Here is an 18,803-nt window from a genome sequence, read left to right as displayed (position 1 = left end):
CTGAACTTTTTCCAAGATAATGTCAGCTTTATCTGCTGCACTTACAGCCCCATCTTCTAAAAATCTGTATTCCTTTGTTAAAAACAATGATTTTACTGTATTCGATTAGAAATTTGATGGCACAAAGAAAAATTGTCGAATACTGAAACTGGGAAATTTCATTGTTATTTGACTAGCGTGCTGATTTTAAAGTGTTAGCCCTGTAAGAGACAGGCTGTCCCAGGTGTATCCCAACCCTGAATGGGATAAGCAGGGAAGGATGGATGCATGCCAACCAGTTTTTAAAAATCGTTTGCCGTTAACAAGTTATTTATGAGCACAGCTTAAAAAAACAAAAAAAAGTGTGATGATTTGTCTCTGTGTTGTTGTTTTTTTAATTAAATTTAGGCTTTAAATGATTTGCAAATGATTTCCTTTTGTTTTGATTTACATTTTACATCACATTCCAGCATTTCTGGAAATGGGAGTTGTAAATGAAATCATTATACAAGCAGTCATTAAACATGACCCGCTCTGTGCACTTGCCCTAATGGTGCCTAAGTGTAATTAAAATAAAATGTGTTGATAAGGCTATTACACTAAGCATTTTACAGAACTAAGTGCTGGCCCTAAATTTGCCTTTTAATACACATGAAAGGGAAAAACCCGGCGCACATATTCACTTTTGTGCTTAAACAATTAGTAAAGCTTATCAGATGGTTTCTTTGTTTCGGATCATTAGTTTCCTGCGTTGCCTATGGCGCTGTAGTAGATTATGAGTCCATTTTCGCAATATTACTGATACATGGTTATGACACAGCCAAAAATCACTGCGGCAAAGTGACTCATAAACTAGAGTCGACAGAGTCACTAGCTTTCTTGACATCAATATGCAGCTGACAGCATAATTGAAGTTATTTAAAGGTACACTATGTGCTTCTAGATGGAAGCAAATGGAAGTGCAGATTGTTTTGTTTTTTTCTCCTCTACTTATCGTAAAATAGCTCTATACTGGGAAAGTATAATTGTGCCTACACTACTTGTTTTAATGATCCTGTAGACTGACATTTCCGGCCTCTTTTTTTTTTTTTCTTCTAAAGAACAGATTCCACCTGTTCGACAGCAATCAGCACTGTCTGGCATCATAATCGAGCACAGATGTTGAGGGTTTGACTGCGTTTCTTTTTATTTTTTATATTTTTTATTTACTGTCTTTCCTCTGGTGTTAATGGTATTTATCCATAGGAAGGCTGAGACTCAGACTGGCTGTGTTTGATTGTAGCTGTTTGTGGCTTGTGTTTGTTTTCTCCTTACTCCCAAGAGTTTGATTAGTCTTCCCCATTTAGCCGCCGCGTTACTTTCATTACAGCACACGAGTGTCGGGGAGGGCCACCCTGATCTTTTTCTCTCTCCTTGCAGATGGTAGCCTCATCTTACTCTCTCCGGATTGGCGCATAGCCCGCATCTGTCCCTTACCAGGCAGCATTCCCCCTCATGGCGCAGCCTCGAAGGCTTAATTAAATATCAGACCAAAGCTAACTGTGCTGTTGGCCGCTCATGAGCTACATGCAAAGGCAGGAGGGTGGGGGAAGAGAATAGCCTTTCAAAGTGCACAGAAAGAACGGGGTGAAAGAGACACCGACTGCAGAAGTAACGTCCTCTTTGCCAGCTGCCATCACTGGCAAGCAGACTGGGAGTTGATTTGCTCTCATTACTGGGAAATAAGTAAAGCCCGAGGATGATGACCGCATTACTCAAATTGCGTACGATGAGATTGGAGATGTTGTGCAATGTTAATCTCCTTCCGTGTGTCCCCAAGAAATGGAAAATAAATGAAGATGAAAATCTAGCTCCATTTCTTCACAGTGGGCAATGCATGATACAAATGGAAGCAGTTAGCTGATTATGAAACACTGTCTCCCTCCGACTAAGAAGAGGATTCTCGTTCAGCTGATAAGCAAACTAATATCAGTCTGAGGAGGTATTTTTTAATTATTGTGGCTGGATAACAGAAAGAGATTATTCACTTAGCCAGTACTGTAATGAAAACGTACAACAAAGCAACGTAATCAGAACATAGAAAATGTTGCCACCTGTGATAAAACACCCACCTGTGTCACCTTTCAGATGTTTAGAGATAAATATTGCATTTTTTCCCACTGTGTGAACATCTTGAGCTGTGACTCATCAGCAGCGCTTGCTGGTGTCTTTATTGATTAACTTCAGACACGTGCCCTTGTTTCCGCTTTTTCTTTACAGTTTGACATAAGAAAACCTTGACTTGTTTCAGTTTTTTTTTTACATTTTATTACTCCTTTTCCATCCTGTCCTCACACTGCTTTCATTATGGACCAACCTTTTTCTCTCAGTGTTAGAAGCCATCTCTTGTCTGCCATACTGCCAGCTAATGGTCACACTGCTCTTTACCATGCTCCATGTTCACTCTGATCTTTAAGGACATTGTTATAATTTCCATGCATTTCAACTGAGATTGATGTTGCAGTGTTAAACAGCATTATTTGTAAGATTCTACATGGTGTGTGTGTGTGAGAGAGAGAGACCGAGAGAGATGGGAAGAGGCAAGTGCATCCTTTTTAATCATGCTGTCTTTGTGATTGGTAATACTCACAGTTTATCACATTATATCTGCTTCTTCTGTTTTTCCTCTAAAGTTTTCTCTTATTATCAGCACATTACAGCTTCTGTGGCTATTCATAAATGCTGAAATTGCTTATATATCTTATTGTGTGCAGATTGGCTATCACTTACTAGTGCAGCAAGAATGAACACCTGCCTTGTTCTCACACCATTACCTTCCTTAACACGTCACATACCCTTTTCTTCTTCTTCTTCATATTTTAGTGTACTTGCTATGACGTCTTATCTTAGTTCTTTACCTTTCTTCACACTTCAATGATGCAACCTCCCTGCTGGGCCACATCCTTGTTCTTTAACTTGCTTCTTTTTTCTATATATTATTTCTTCTTTTTAAAGCAAAAGTCATTTCCTCTGTGCTGTCCCTCTCCGCTGCACATGCCCGCAGGACATGCTTTCTCATCTTGCTTTGAACTCTTTTTAATTTTGTGCAGTAGCAGTTTTTTATTAACATATTTATTCATTTATAACTGCTCTCAAAGCCTTTTGCATACGAGCTCACCTTTCATTCTCTCTCCATCTCTTCATGCTTTCGCTTCCCCTCTCCCCTCAGCCTTTAACTCTCCTCACAGAACGGGCCTCACTAATGCAGTGTTAGTTTAATCCCTGTCACCCTGTCCAAGCCTGTATTCCCTGGGTCCTTTTTTCTTTTTTTCCCCTTTTTTTTCTCCTTTTTTTTCTCCTTTTTTTTTTTAAACTACAGCAACAGTGAACAGGGAAAACATTTTTAGCCCCTCCAGCTTCACCAGGTCCTCGATCTATTCCACCCTTCCCTTAGACGTCAAGATTTTTTATTTTTTTTAAATGCCATCAAGGGAGGAGCCAAGGTCAAGGTGTCTTCTTAACCACGTTTCTACGCCCCCTCCACCCACTTCCCAACGTGCTGGCAGCCACCTGTCAAAGGTTGAACTCTCCCCACCTAGATAATAATAACCTAACTGTAGACCATCTTTCATCAAGTGTCCTCTGATCCATTTGAATAGTGCGGGATTGTGGGTAAGATGCAGAAGAGAGCTCAGAGACCTCTTTCTGATGCGACTGCTTGGAAGGTGGCAGTGACAGCGAAGGGGATGCTGGGTGGTTAAGTAATTAGGACAAGGTCATGTTTCCAAACTTCCAAGACTTCCAATCCTTTACCAAGTTTTTATTTTCCTTCTTCCTTATGTGGATCTTTTAATTATTTAATTTATTATAATGGCAATCACCCCAGAAATGGTAATCTTCTATCAGTCTGTCCACCACTTTAGCTTATATGTCTTTTGAAATTCAGTCAGAAATTTGTAGACATTTCTGTTCTTTAGAAGCTCTCCTGTACTGTTTAGCATAGCCACCAGAATTTTGACTTCTTTGCGAAAGTAGTTCTACTAATACTCTAATAACTCCAAAATGATCATCACAGTTATTTTGATCAGTACAGAGAATGCAGTTAGTGGCTCTACATTGTGTAGTACTTTATACTTCCGCCCAACAGCAGAAGCTCCCGGGTTAAAATCCCAGCAGGAGACACATTCCAGGGAGGTTTTATCAGGAAGGGCGTCTAATGTTAAATAAATAAATATCTGCCAAATCAAATATGAAGCTACCAGCTGTGGCGACCCCTTTTGATTAAGAGAGCAGCTGAAAGTAGCTTTATTGACATTATCATTAAGCATGGAGCTTAGTGACAAAAATGCTTTGTAAGTATAACACTGCTTTTTCATCCAGGTTGTGTTCCTGCTAATGTCCCTTCATATTGTTCGTATTTACCATTTTCAGCAGCTGAGACAGATGTTTGGTTTTTTTTAACATTAGTTTAGTATTTCTTTGACCTTTGAGCTAACACCAGCATCAGGTCAAAGATTTTTATTTTCCTTTGCTTTTTATTTGTTTAAAAAATGCATTTAAGAGATCCAGTTTACCTCAGTGAGTGAACAGGTGATCATATGCCACAAGGCTATAGTGAAGCAGCCCGGGTTCAAGCTGATCTGTGTCTCCTCTCTCCTCTGTCTCCCCACTTTTCTGTCTGTTTTCACTTCTGTATTGCCAAATAAAGGTTAAAATGCCCAAAAAATAATCTTTAAAAGATGCATTTATGCTGTTGACAAGTTACACCACCTGTACTTTTTCTTTAAAAAAACAACAACCATTAATTAGACTTAAGTGTCCATTAATAAAACTAGTATGTTCTTTACTGGACTATAAACGGGGCGATCGTGGCTCAAGAGTTGGCAGTTCGTCTTGTAATCGGAAGGTTGCCGGTTCGAGCCCCGGCTCCAACAGTCTCGGTCGTTGTGTCCTTGGGCAAGACACTTCACCCGTTGCCTACTGGTGGTGGTCAGAGGGCCCGGTGGCGCCAGTGTCCGGCAGCCTCGCCTCTGTCAGTGCGCCCCAGGGCAGCTGTGGCTACAATGTAGCTTGCCATCACCAGTGTGTGAATGTGTGTGTGAATGGGCAGATGACTGAATGTAGTGTAAAGCGCTTTGGGGTCCATAGGGACTAGTAAAGCGCTATACAAATACAGGCCATTTACCATTTACCATAAACAGATGAATGTCTCATTGGTCCTTAGATCTGGAATGCACTATAATTGGTGTTTAAGGAAGTCTTATCTTAAATGTATATGAAATGATGTTGTCCATGAGTCCTGTGGGGTTGGTGGGAAGGTTAAGACATGTCACTGTCTGAGCCAAGTAGAATAACATTAGTTTAAAAAAGATCTTTATTTTCCACCATCCAGCTGTCTGTAGACTTAATAGAGTTAACTTTGTGATGCATTACAACAGGACCTTAGTATAAACTAAAGTCAAAGTCTTTCAGATGACCACCCTGCTAAGGAATGTTAGCCAGCCTTCTGTTTTCTTCCTCCCTCCTTCCTTCCTTCAATCATATGGACAAATAATTGACAGGCTCAAGGGTGCGTTCAAGGGCATGAGCTTATATCTTAAGTGCTCTGTCTGACTTTCTCTTCTCCTCCTTTTGTCTCGTTCTCTCTCTCTCTCTATCTCTCTGTCTGTCTCACTCTGTTGTTCAGATGCCAAAGAGATCGTGCTGAAAGCTCAGATTCTGGCCGGGGGCAGAGGCAAGGGTGTGTTCGACAGCGGCCTTAAAGGTGGAGTGCACTTAACGAAGGAGTAAGTATGCCCCTACATGCATTTCACACTGTGAGTTACTGTAGGAAATAGATTGATGTTATTTTCTCCAACAACAGCGGCTTTTACAGCGAGGAGGCTCAAAGAGCTTTCTGAAGATGCTCCCTAGGCACAAAGACACAGTCAGGATTACTCGGGCTGCAAATAAACATTTTTCTTTCTTCCACTGTCTCGTTTTCGAACAACTACCCTCAATTAAATGTTGAAAAAGGGGCTTTAAGGTCGACTGAAGCATTACCCACCCCATTTTCAGTTTCCCCGCTCGGGTTTATTGGGTTTTGTGCCACTATTTTGTTCCTGCTCAGAGTTGCGAAGTGTGATGGATGTATTTCTTCAATGAGGGCTCACTCTGAAATCTTATGCATTTTTCAAAAGGCTAAACAAATCTTAAAAGAGCTTTACTTTGCTCAGGAACTGCATTTCCCTCCACCAAGTTTCCCCCGTATAAAAAATAAATAAATAAATAAATAAAAAAATGCTGTCTTCTTAGTAAAGGTAGCTACAACTTGCTGCCACCGCAAAGGCAGAAAGGTGATTTATGACAATTGTCCCAAGCATGTATCATCATCACCCTACTTCGGGGTTCGGAAAGGCCGGAAACTTTTTCAAAGTGAGATACAGTGAAGTTCATCGTCCCCAGACAGTGACATGAGTGCACAGTTCACCTTCCTCTCATCTATCAAAGGATGAGTACAACCCCGAGCTTCATTTGTATTCACTTGCAAAAGCAGAGCAGGCTAACAGAAGCAGCCTCAGCATGCAGGCTGCTTTTAAATGGAGAGAATATGCGGAGTTTGATTCACAGCAATGTGCACGTGTACCCAAAAGCTGTCCTTCATCAGAATATTTTGGACTAATACTGAGAAAGTGCTGAGACATATTTCTTTTCAACCGAACAAAGTTATTGAGAGGGGAAGAAATGCGCTTTCATCTGTAGACCCCTCCTGCTTTTTCCACCTTTATTTTAGAAGTCTTCTTTTTTTTTTTTTTTTTTTGGCTTCATGATAAAGATTTATTTCAAAGAAGTGATATTGTTTGACCTACAACCTCTGTCCTTTAGCCCTGCTGTCGTTGGTGAGCTGGCCAATAAGATGCTGGGTTTCAACCTGACTACTAAGCAGACACCAAAAGAGGGAGTGAAAGTGAAAACGGTGAGCCATTGTAGAGACGGAGGGAAGGAAAAGATCTCTACCCTCACTATATTTTTTTTCCCTTTTTTGACCTCATTTCAAGTCATTTTGAGTCCAGTAATTAATTTCTGTCATATTAATGTCAGTTTTTTTGTTGTTGTTGTTTTGTGCTCAGTTTTAATAGTAGCTAGCCCCTGATGTTTACTGTTGGGTTGCACTAGCTGGTGTTATGGCTCATTGCATAAATTGAACAGAGCCCACTGTGAATTTAAAGTGTCTGGTAAACAACTGTTTCTGTGCGCCACTAACAAGCAGGAATACTATTTTCTCTGCTCGCATGCTGCATGTCGTACCCCCTGAAAACAGACGTTTTCCAGGTGACGAAGCCTTCTCAGTCTGTGGCTTGTTTGTGTGTCCTGCTGCCTTCCTCTTTGTCTCTCCTCATCTCTGTTTACCCCTCCCCACTTCCATCCAGCTAGTGCTTCTGTTTCCCCTGTAAAGTTTACGTTGAATCAAATGAGCGTCAAACATCATTTTTATTGATGGCGCCTACAGAAAATTCAGCAAGCTCAGAGTTAACTCGCTGTCTGAGGCAGAAGGCAAAGGCGGATAAAAGACACAAACATGTGGCCAAAACCTGGATTAGATCTGAGTGAGAAGAGACGTGAAAACCAATTGGACATCTACAATCATTGTCTTACCAAGAAAATCTCACACAGCACAGAAATCTGACGTGGCTCGAGTACAGTAACGGTGTAGTCAGAACCTGGCGTTTCCGATGACAGCCAGAGCTCAGCTGTCAACCTGCCAGTGGGAGCACACACCAACGCTCAACCCATCCTACAACACAGATAAGGGGCAGCACTCGTGTATCTGTGTGGATTTTCACTCTCATAGCACTGAATGAGAGATGAGGAAACGAGGTGGGACAGATGAGCGAGGCAGAGAAAGATAGAAATAGACTGTGGAGAAAAGAATATGTTTAGTTTGAGAGAAGAAACTGGTATAAGTCAAACGACAGGCAACTTAAAAGGTTGTTTGAGTGAGTGGGGAAAACAACTTTCGGACAAGAAGATAGGAGCACTGTCTGTTAACACGGAGCGCAGAAAAGCCGATCCATCCTCATTCACTGGGCGATAAGGTGGAAGCAAAACATAAGGGCTGTGTATGTTCAAACAAACACCCCTTCCACCAAACCTGCACCCCATTAACCACCACAGAACTGATAGTTTCCTGTCAAGTTTTTTTTCTTTCCTTTTCAAATGGGCTTCTTGCTTACTTCCTCCTGCCTCTCTTTCTGAATGAACACACAATTCCTCTCTATTTGCCTCTGTTTCTTTTATTCATAACAGATGACATTTCCTCAGAGCTGTTGCACGTAGATTGTGCCAATCTCTGCACTCTGCTTATTTTCTTGTTTTGTACAGCTAGTTGTAAATGTGTTACTTTTAAAAGATAAATTTAAACGTAAAACATTTTCTGAGTAAATACTGGTCGGAATAAAGGGGAACACAAATGAGCTTTTCCCTTTTTTTTTTTTTTCCCCTTAATAATGATGTTTTCTTAGTGATGTCAGATCAGTAACATAGCTACCTTCTTCTATCCAGCCCCTCTGTTTTTTCTTTGCAATGTGCAGGTGATGGTTGCTGAGGCCCTGGATATTACCAGGGAGACATATTTTGCCATCCTAATGGACCGCTCCTGCAATGGTCCTGTCATAGTAGGAAGCCCCCAGGGAGGTATGGATATCGAGGAGGTGGCTGCTAGCACCCCAGAACTCATCTTTAAGGTATAAAATTTCTGCTTTTCAGTCATTTATAAGTTGTCAGTGATTACCAGCAACAAGAATAAGAAAGGGGGAAAAAAACTTGAGAGCAGTCCAAAATTTAACTTCCTTGAATTAGACATCTTACCATGATGCTTGTTCTTTACTGGCACAGTGGAGCTCTTTATAAACCCCTCACCATCTTACTTTAAAACTGATAAAGGTTTTTTTGGGGGGGGTGTTGAAATCATGCCAAGTTTCCAGATGGAAGCTGAGATCTGTTTGCACACACACAGCAGAAGCTGAACACGGCGCACGCATACAGAAACACACTGGAGTTTAACATGTGCAAACACACACAGCCTTCAATGTTTTCTTTTGCCATTAATGAGATTTTATTTACAACTTCTCGACAGCACGGCCTCATCGTCGTTAACAGATGTAAACTTGAAGCGTTTACAGATGGCTACCTCCAAAGGTTCTATACGTGTATCTTATTTTGCTAATGTGCGTTGTGAAAGATCAAGCTGAGACGATTACGTTACATTAACTCCACCAAAGACTTTAGAGTTTCTATAAATGAGAAATGCGTGGTTTTACTATCAAACAAAATGATTAAAATAGTTATTGTCCAGCCCTGTTTGGTGCTACAGACTGTCTGTACAGATGGATGAGATGTCACCAATAGGTGAAGCAGTAATGATGTTGTAACTAGGAGATGGGCAGTGAAGATTAGGCTGCTGAAGTCATGTTTCCTACCAGATGAAATGCAAACACTTGGGTTTTGCTGAAGGATGATGGTGTCAAAGTGAGCACCATTCAAGTTGATTTTTTAAAATAAAAACCTAATTTCCACATTGATACATGAAATTATCATTACTATGAGATTCATAATAAACTGAATCTGCTTCACTACAGTTTGATTTTGCACTTCCACATCTAACCAGCACTTGGAACACAGACGTGTCTCCACAGGAGCGTGCACACAGGTTCATGCCCGGACTTTTGCGCTGCTTTGAAATGGATGTGTCTGCGGAGCAGTGACGCTGATCCATCATCATCAAAAGAGAGAAAACAGGAGGATGTATTAGACTGCCAGACTGACTTTTTGTCCTCCTTTATCCTGGAGCTTAATTTGACTGCAGTTTCTTTATATATGGTCTCCTTAACTTTTTGTTTCCCCGCGGGGGTTTCTGTCAGTGAAGAACGTGCATAGGAATGGTTGGTGAAGAGTGCAGAAGAAGCAGGTGAGATATTTTAAATGGAAAAAACTGTAGGTCTGAGGTAAATAAGTAAAGAGCTATGTTCAGCTTCTAATCAGCCACAGTTTCTCTCTGAACCGTGTGCTTTTTTTGGGCCACACACTGTGCTTTATGGAGGATGGATAACCTCCTCTGCCAACAATGATGCTATCAGTCATCAGCAGTGCTAAAGGGGGAGGATAGAACGATTTGAATATGGAGCCAATTGCCCAATCCTAATAAACACACATGCCCAGAACTTCCCACAGATCAGTCGATGCATTATGCATAAATTACCTGCATGTTATAAAAACCCGGTGGAATGTGGGTAAAGGATCTAAAAGGATAGATCTGGATCACTTTCTTTAATTTTGCAAACTGGCATTGGTCTTGGTGATGGATATGGTCCCTGAAATTTTATTATGTTACACCATGTTACTGTACTCCTGCTTTGTGCAAGCTATAACTCTGGTCTCTGATTCTGGTTTTGTACAGTTTACGTGTTTTGTGGTCTACAAAGTAAAATGAATGACATGGTTTAGGAAAGGAACAGTTCGTACATGTGCAGATGCTCCACTAGTACCTCAGCGACTGCTTCAGCTACTACAAATAAGCACTCATTAATAAGATAATCATAAGCATTTATAAAAAGTTGAGCCAACAAACATTAGCGTGATGTTTGATGAGTGTGATGAGCACTTTTAGATATATTTTTTGGGAGCTATTGTGATCATCTTTATAGACAGCCTATTGCTGTTAGAGAGTTGGTCCATTCTGTATATGATTATCAGAAATATATTGCATAGTTTAATTAGGATAATGTTTACTTCTTGTCTTCATTTGTTTGTCTTCCTCTCTCTTGCATATTCTCTACAAATCTACCAGGAAGCCATAGATATCTTTGAAGGTGTGAGAGACGACCAGGCACTTCGCATGGCAGCTAATTTGGGTTTCAAAGGAGCTCTGCAGAGACAGGTAATGGGCCCATGGACGGCTTTAAAGTCACAAAGAAGGATCAGTGATTCTGACATTCATATATATGTAGGCAGGCAGATGCTTGCCCATTCATAAATAGGCCATACTTTGGCTATTATTAGTTTTCCAGAGGCAAGTTGTGAAGTGTCATTACACTATGCTGACTTGCCAGGTGGTCTGTTGTCATACTTGGCAGTGAGGCACAGCACTGTGCCAGGCTTAGGGAGCTTACAGTACTAACGATATCATTATTTGGTAGAACATGGCACACACTGATTTTGTGAGTGAATCATGCGTTAGCCACTAAAACTCATCTCAGTGGGCCAGTTATGATTTTGAGGACAGCGAAACAAACATTTTCTCTCCTCTCCCCAAAGTTTTGAGTCATGTTCAGGCATTTGCTCTGAAAATAAAGCTGAGGAAGAACAGCACAGCAGTAGGCCAAGCTCACAGTCTGAATAAAATGTGTGCTCGGTTAAGATTACTTTAGATCTTTTTTTTTGCCTCTTAGTATTAAACCCCTATTTTTATGGCAAAATTTCAAGTATTTTATTTCTGGGCAAGTTTACACAAAGCCACACGTTTTGCTTTTTATTATGATTTTCTATGTGTTGTTTCACATTTGTCGTCACGAGCACTGGACAAAACAGTTAACTTCTGGTTTGTGTGATTGCTATTGTTAGCAAATCCATGCAGGCTGTTGCCCATATACAGTATAAAAATAGTCTGAATTGTGTTTGTGGGTTAACGGCACCTTGCCGGGGAGGTGACAGGTGTGTTTACAGTGTCTGTGAGCTATGAAAGGCTTCACAGTGCGGGCCTAAAGCCACACAGCAGACAGACTTTCAGCCTTGCATGCCATGTCAAGAATGTAAGCCGACGTCACAGCTTTGTGCTGGAAAAGGACAGAAAATCTGCAAGTCATGTTTCCATCACTGCAGATTGAAGGCAGAGCCGATAAATACCCAGAAATGCCGTCAAGCAGACTAGAGTCATTTGACCGATAATAAATGCAGCTGTACCCTTTCCCACTGTAGAGAAAAGTCAGATGTTTGTCCAGTATAAAAAGGGCTTAATTTGTTTTCTTTTGCACAAGCTCTGACTGGCATGAGAAATCAGATAAGCTCAAATCCTAGCACATAGAATAATGAAATACATAAATTACAAAAAAATCAAATCTGCCTTTGTGAAGCAAACTTGATTTGATGACATTTTTATTGCATCCTTTTTTTATGGCCTATTTTTGCTGGATACTGAAAGGAAATTGATTTTAAACAGGGAATGGGAGAAATAGAAAATTATTGGTTAATTGTGTGCATTGTTAGTGCGCTTCTCCTTGGTTGCTGTTTGTCAGTTGCCAAGCTGTTTAATTCAGAGATAATTACAGCATTTCTAAAATACCTTTACTGTTTTGAAGGAGCTGTGTGGCGACGGGAGCTTTGTGCAGATACAATTTTGTGCGCGTCTGTCTGCACTGTCAGACTGCCTTTGTCACTAAAGAAGCAAAGCTATAGAGAATTAAAAAGAAGTTCCTTTTAAAAGGAGGATTTCATTGATAATGTTTAAGTGCAGTAGTTTTTAATATCCCGTATTCTCACTGACAACATTTGTTTTCCACATTGTAAATATCAGTTGTTTTAAATGCAAAAGGCACATTAGAAAAGCAGGTATGCAGCGATACTACATGTATGTGCAATCAAGTGAAAGGTGTGCTAACACCAGGTAATTTAACTTTGCCTTCCTTACACATTAATGCCATAAAAAGACACGGTGATGTTGAAGGTGATTTGCCATGTTTTATGTAGCCTGTGTGGGAGGCTGAGCAGCCTTGTCAGGGCTGACTACTCAGAGCCGAACCATCAGGTAATTACTGTCCTCTGTGGACCTCACAGGCAGCAGATCAGATTAAGAGGCTCTATGATCTGTTCCTGAAAGTCGACGCCACTCAAGTTGAAGTCAATCCTCTCGGAGAGACTCCCGAAGGACAAGGTACTTTGTATCATTTTTTAAAAACATACTTGTCTGTATGTTTGTGTGTTTCATGTGTGTCTTTGGATGTGTGCCTTCCTGCTGTCTGTAATTTCTATTAAACATTTTAAACGCAGAACTCAGCATTTCAGCATCACGATGCTGCCACATATTAATCACCGACTGCGAGACAGAGGCAGCACTTCGCTCCTCTGGTCTAAATGCATTTCAGAATGTGAAGTGTACTGTAATTGCAACACACTGACATCAGCTTCTTGTCAGCATGACTTTGTCTGGATCAAAATCCAAATGGCTTCAGGGAGCAGAGCTTTCCATATTCACAGCATGTTCATGTTTGTTGATGTTTCCTAGTTGCTGATGATTAACTAAAGGCATATAATCTATCATCAGCAAGTAATGAGGGACTACAAATAGCAGCAGCGGCAGCTTCAGACGCAGCCTTTTAATTTATGGTCGGCGAAGATTAACCACTTTGAGATGCTCTGTGAAAATCTTATGGGCTCTGAGTGGAGCATTAATGAAATAAAGTAAAGTATCATAATTAAAAATATATTGACATAGGTAACTTTGCATGACCGTTTGTAGTTTTTGAATTGATCGGTGTTTATTTCATATTTATTATTTTCATATTTATTTCATATTTTGCATGCACACAAGATGTTCTGTGTAATCCCATCAAATCTTTTTAGGAAAGCTAACAACAAATAATGCTGTTGTTAGTTACTCAGTTTCAATTTAAGTGTAAAGTTGAAGGTGTCGCAGGAGGCAGAATGTTTTCCTTACTCTGAGTTTTACTTTTAAGGCAACCAAAATATTACTGAGCACAAACTCCTGGAGAATCTCCCAAATAAATACACAACACTACAATTGTTCTGTTATGTTTGTTAGATTTGAAAAAATAAAATGTCTATACTGGGTTGCTGGGTTGATGGCAGTAGCCCTGTTACCACAAACAGATGTGTTCAGAGTAGGCCTCTTGCTGTTAACATTTATTTTTGCAGATAAAAAAAAAAGCTGTCTTACTGATCTGATTACTGATTTTACAAAAGTGAATCACTGCTCGAAACCACATTACCAACAATTTACAAGAACAAGACAACAGGGAGCCGCTCAAAATAAAGCTTTGTGTCTATATTGGTAATTTAAGAAAAGTCACTAACCAGAAAATGTCAGGAAATGTAATTTTACTACAAATTTCTTTCTCTTGCTTTCTGTAAATCGCAGCCTTTATATTTATAAATATATCAACTATAAATGTTAAGATGTCCAAAATAATAGGAAGAAATAGTAGTTCCCAAGTTAAAAACTTTGCATCGGGGAATGCCCCTAAAGCACTTTAAAAACCACAAAAACAATCAACAATTATTTAATTTATCATACTGTTCACTTGTTCTATTCTCAAAGGAATTATTTTCTATAATCGTGTCGTTGTAAACTGGCCTTATTCCAAATGCATGTGCTCAGCCAAAAGTACTTAACTTGGAATATGTCTGTAAGTGTCTCTGAATGGATGAAAGGGAGATTATTAAAAGGTTGAGCAATTATCATCTTCACTTGACAATGTTTATTGGAGTGAAGCTTAGCCTATTACACGCTCAGTCTATTGAAATTAACTTTCAGTAATTATATTCAAGATAAATTTATTGTGTCGTCAAGCAATAAATATTGTCTCTTAACTCTTTGTACTTCATGTATAAATGATCAGATGAGACACATGAGACAAATGAGAGAACTGTAAAATAGTAATGCTAATTTTCTAAGAAACAAGCAATGATTAAGGTGTTGGCCTTGATCAACATGTCTGACTTTGTGCTGCTGGAGATTAAAAGTAGTTAATAAAAAGATGGGATATTTCAATCATTGAAAAGTGTCTTAGATTAGTAATTTAGAAGTACAGTCTTAAATCCCCCCCTTATTTCTTTATATTTTGCTAGGACAATGGAAAAAGGGGTGCAGTGATTTACTGAAACATGCAAACATCCATGGAAATACAATATATAAAGCAAAGAGAGAGTTAATAAAATTCTAATGAGCTTAAAAGATTTGGTAAGACCAACTTTATCTTGAGCACAGCCTGAACTCTCTAAGCAAACCTTTCTTGGCATTTCCTGAAGTAATCCTCAGAAGTAGATCTCAAAGCTTCTTGAAGGACATTCAAAGCTCTTCTTTGGATGTTGGCTGCCTGTTCAGTTCAGCAATGTTGCTGTTTGGACTCCGGGGACAGTGACTGTTGTGTCTGAGTGATGGTGTTTCTCTGTGTTTTTTCTCTATCCAGGTATATTTTTACTGCATTGACGGTTTGTTCGGGATTGTAATGTTAAAAAAAATGAAAGTGCTGCCAGTCAGATAGTTTCCTGATGGTATTGCTTGATGGATCAAAATTTGAAATGAATGAAATACAGCCAAAACATGACAAGCCTCCACTGTGTTTTACAGATGGCTCCAGACACTCACTGTTGTATTTTTTTCTCCAGACGGGTTGAACCAAACATTTCAAATACACTTTCATCACTCCGTCAGCCCTGCAACCGCTGATTTTCAGCCCAGTGGTATTTGGCCTTTTCTTCCCCGTTTCCCTTCATTAAGAATTTTTGATTCAATGAAGAGTGGATGAATCTCAAGTCTGTTCATTTTTTTAAGGCTTGCTACTTCTTTTGTCCTCCATTTATCCAGTTTCCTTAATAATGCCAAGATATCTGCATACAAGTTATGTGAAGCCACAACACTAGTTCATCCTTGAGTCGAGTAATTTTTTTTTCATATACTTGAATGTATCATAGGTCAGTGTTAAGGGGCTTAACAAAACAAAAATTCCTCTGAAAATGGTCAGGTACAAAGACTGGACAGAAAACGAGAGAAAAGGCAGCTTTTAATGGTTTAATGAAAAACTTTGAAAGGCCTTCAGAAAGCCTGGAGCACTACTGATCAAAACAAATTTTTAAAAATTACAAGAAAGTGTCTTCTTGGAGGAAAAAGATAAAGACATGACTCAAGATTTTTGCACAGTAGAATACAATTGGATCTAATATCTATCAGGATCATTCAATTTTAAAGTAAAATACCATTTCAAGGCCCCTTACTTTATTTGAAAGTCACCAAGAGCAGTTCACATTTCTGTCCTCCTCTCATTTGTAACAGGCACTAGCAAACTGTTGTGTCCAGTAAGAATAATATAGTTTCTTCTTCTATAATTTCTCGATGTATTTTTCCCATATGGCGTAATCCCTGTTGGAAGCAAGCACTTCCAGTCACACAGAAGAACAGAGATATGGGTAAATTTCAGTCACCTTGATTTCCCCTAGTGACAAAAATGGAGGTTAGCAGGAAAACAATTCAAGTGCTCGTCATTCAGATGAGAAGGCTGTTATAGGTAGTCACAAAGCATTATTCCAGCGCTTGTGACACTGCCAAACTTTGGTTTTTGTTTTTTGTTTTTTTTTTCTCTCAAAGAAATAAGAGTGATTGTCTTGTCTTTTGAGCTGAACACAGATTGAGTGTGATGTGTCATACACTATTACAGCGTGCTGAAGATGCATCACTTCTTTGATCCTTAGTTTCCTCAAAAAAAAGATACTTGCTCAAAGTTATCAAACACTGACACGACAATGTTTTTGTGTGATTCGTTATGAATATTAATGCAGAAAATGAGTCCTTAAAAAAATTGTAAATTTATACGAGCGGGTATGATTTTTCTTTTTTTACAAGTAGGAAGAAGCAGGTGTTGTGATTGAAGCAGGCTTTGTAGAAGGGCTTCACATTAACATCAGCTCATTCTTTGCTTCGATTTGTTCACACGTCACAAGGGAGCACAGCTATTTTCTTGCAGGCTTTCGACAGACGTGTTTGGAGAAGGAAAATTTCTCAAGGGTGGAAAATTTGTATTTTTTTGTCTCGTTTGGTAATAGCTGAATACATTTTGTAGATAGACTGCAATAATGGATGTGTCAAAACAGAACAAAAAGGAATTGTGTAGTGAGGAAAACACTTCACCTGGAGGACGCAGCATGCTGACTCCCCAGTACCCAGGAGAGTCTGCCTGCTCCATGTGTCTTGTGTCCATGTATGTATGTTGTTCATGTTGCACTCATAAAGTATACTTGCACATTTCAATATTTTTCTTCCTTTCCCCAGTTTCGCATCAGGATTGCCTGAATGTTTAAATGTAATTAGCCATTAAGTGGAATAGTTAATATTGAAGGTGCTATAGATCAATGGTCATGAGAATTTGCATAATTATGATTAAGGAACTGACCTCACAGCCCATTGTTCCTTCAGTGGGCTGGTTTCAGTCATTATGCAAATGTACTGTTTATAAGATTGGGGAAACCTGCAGTCAGCTGAGACTGAAGAAGTCACTTGGATGAGTGACGAAACGTTTCTCCCACAAAACGCTACGTCCAGATGAACAGATTCAACTTTTGGAGATTTACTTTCCTGGATGATTGAGAATGCATCAAGACGTGCTATAGAACATTACCATAGTTCATTTTAAAACCAAGTGTGGAAAATACTGTGAGGCCTGAGACCGAAAGCTGAACTGGAGAATATAAAGTCAGCACAAGCAGCTGGTTTAAAGCAAAAACTGGAACTAGGGGACGTGGTCCTCCCTTTGGATATCATTTTTATACTTTAGGTTTTGTATTAGTTGTTATTGAGCTTCAATATAGGGGTGAATTTGTTACCTTTCCTCCTACTTTCCTGGTTTTAATAATAAGCTGAGCTAACTGACTTCTGGCTCCAGCTACAAATTTAGCAAATAGACGTGACTTTTCAAATTCTCACCAAGACGGCGAATAACTGTATTTCTTTTGAATGTCCAGTTATCCCTTTCAGTTAGAGTCACTATTTAAGTGTAAGCGCTTCTACTAATTTGTTACATTATTAGTGTGTGGTATTTTCAGGTGGCTTTAAGAGCGTGGAGTCTTTGAAATACACACTCTTTGATGTATAAAGGAAATGTCCATTTGCTATAATAGTCTTTTCCTTAGAGGCAGTGTCAAAACCACATACCTTAGTGAGCCTGAAATAATTAAGACCAGCAGACTGAGGGGACACCCTGGAGTTCATTACTTTCAGGTTTTAGAAATGGTAATTAGGTATTTTTGTTTTTTTTATGTCTGGATTCTGTTTCCTCTTTCTCACTTGTTCTATTTTTCCCCCACTGCTGTCTTTTCCACCCCGCACCGTAGTGGTTTGCTTTGATGCTAAGATCAACTTTGATGACAACGCTGAGTTCCGTCAGAAAAGCGTGTTTGCCATGGACGACATGACGGAGGCCGACCCCACGGAGATGGCGGCAGCAAAGTGGGACCTTAAATATATCGGACTGGATGGGAACATTGCCTGCTTTGGTAAGGAAGCGAATCTCTCCATCAGACCTGACGCACCTGCCCGCACATACACCACCCGATAAAGGAGTTCTCCCAAAAGCCTTCCCCTCCTGCCATGTGGCTTTAATGTGTCTCTTAAGTCGAGTAAGCGAAAAGCTCGGACACAGTTAAAACTTAGTCAAACTAACGGCAGTCTGTGCTCTCCTCCATTCCACATTACAAGCAGCTTTCTGAAGACTCCAGAAGGATTGCTGCCGTAACCAATGCGTTCTAATTAGCTATAATCCGCCCAGAAAGTCTCCTGTGAGCCAGATTGTTAGCATTCTCATTAAAGGCCCCCTCTCTTGTCATAAATCAAAGCTTTTACAGTGTACAACAGCACTAACAGGTGCTCTCACTTCTTACCCCGTAGCCTCATAAACACATTAGTTGTCTGTTAACACTTCTTCTCCATTCTGCACACAAACCCCATTCTGCATCCCCAGCTCCCAGGCTCTCTTAAAGTAACAACAGCTTTTAAGGCCCCGCAGCTTCCTTGAGAGCTCCGTAAGCCACCAAAGTGACAGCTGTTAAAGCGAATTTCCCTTTTATTGAGACCTCGGTTGGGGAGC

The 18,803-nt window shown here is 39.8% G+C and overlaps 1 protein-coding gene across 4 annotated transcripts in view; it reads left to right on the top strand.

Moving 5' to 3' along the window:
• Positions 1-18,803, top strand: part of suclg2 (succinate-CoA ligase GDP-forming subunit beta) — a 96,855-nt gene that overhangs the window by 33,107 nt on the left and 44,945 nt on the right. For all 4 annotated transcript variants that reach the window (XR_010093937.1, XR_010093938.1, XR_010093939.1 and 1 more), the window contains exons 3-8: positions 5,645-5,744; positions 6,823-6,913; positions 8,529-8,681; positions 10,784-10,873; positions 12,766-12,862; positions 18,052-18,213. Coding sequence is in view for 1 of the 4 variants with exons in the window: in XM_063474596.1 (XP_063330666.1) it covers positions 5,645-5,744; positions 6,823-6,913; positions 8,529-8,681; positions 10,784-10,873; positions 12,766-12,862; positions 18,052-18,213 (693 nt within the window). In the remaining 3 variants the exon portion in view is untranslated. The remainder of the gene's footprint in view (positions 1-5,644; positions 5,745-6,822; positions 6,914-8,528; positions 8,682-10,783; positions 10,874-12,765; positions 12,863-18,051; positions 18,214-18,803) is intronic.

The sequence above is a fragment of the Pelmatolapia mariae genome, linkage group LG5 (assembly GCF_036321145.2).
Source record: "Pelmatolapia mariae isolate MD_Pm_ZW linkage group LG5, Pm_UMD_F_2, whole genome shotgun sequence".
NCBI lineage: Eukaryota > Metazoa > Chordata > Actinopteri > Cichliformes > Cichlidae > Pelmatolapia > Pelmatolapia mariae.
This window is presented reverse-complemented; position numbering and strand designations above follow the sequence as displayed.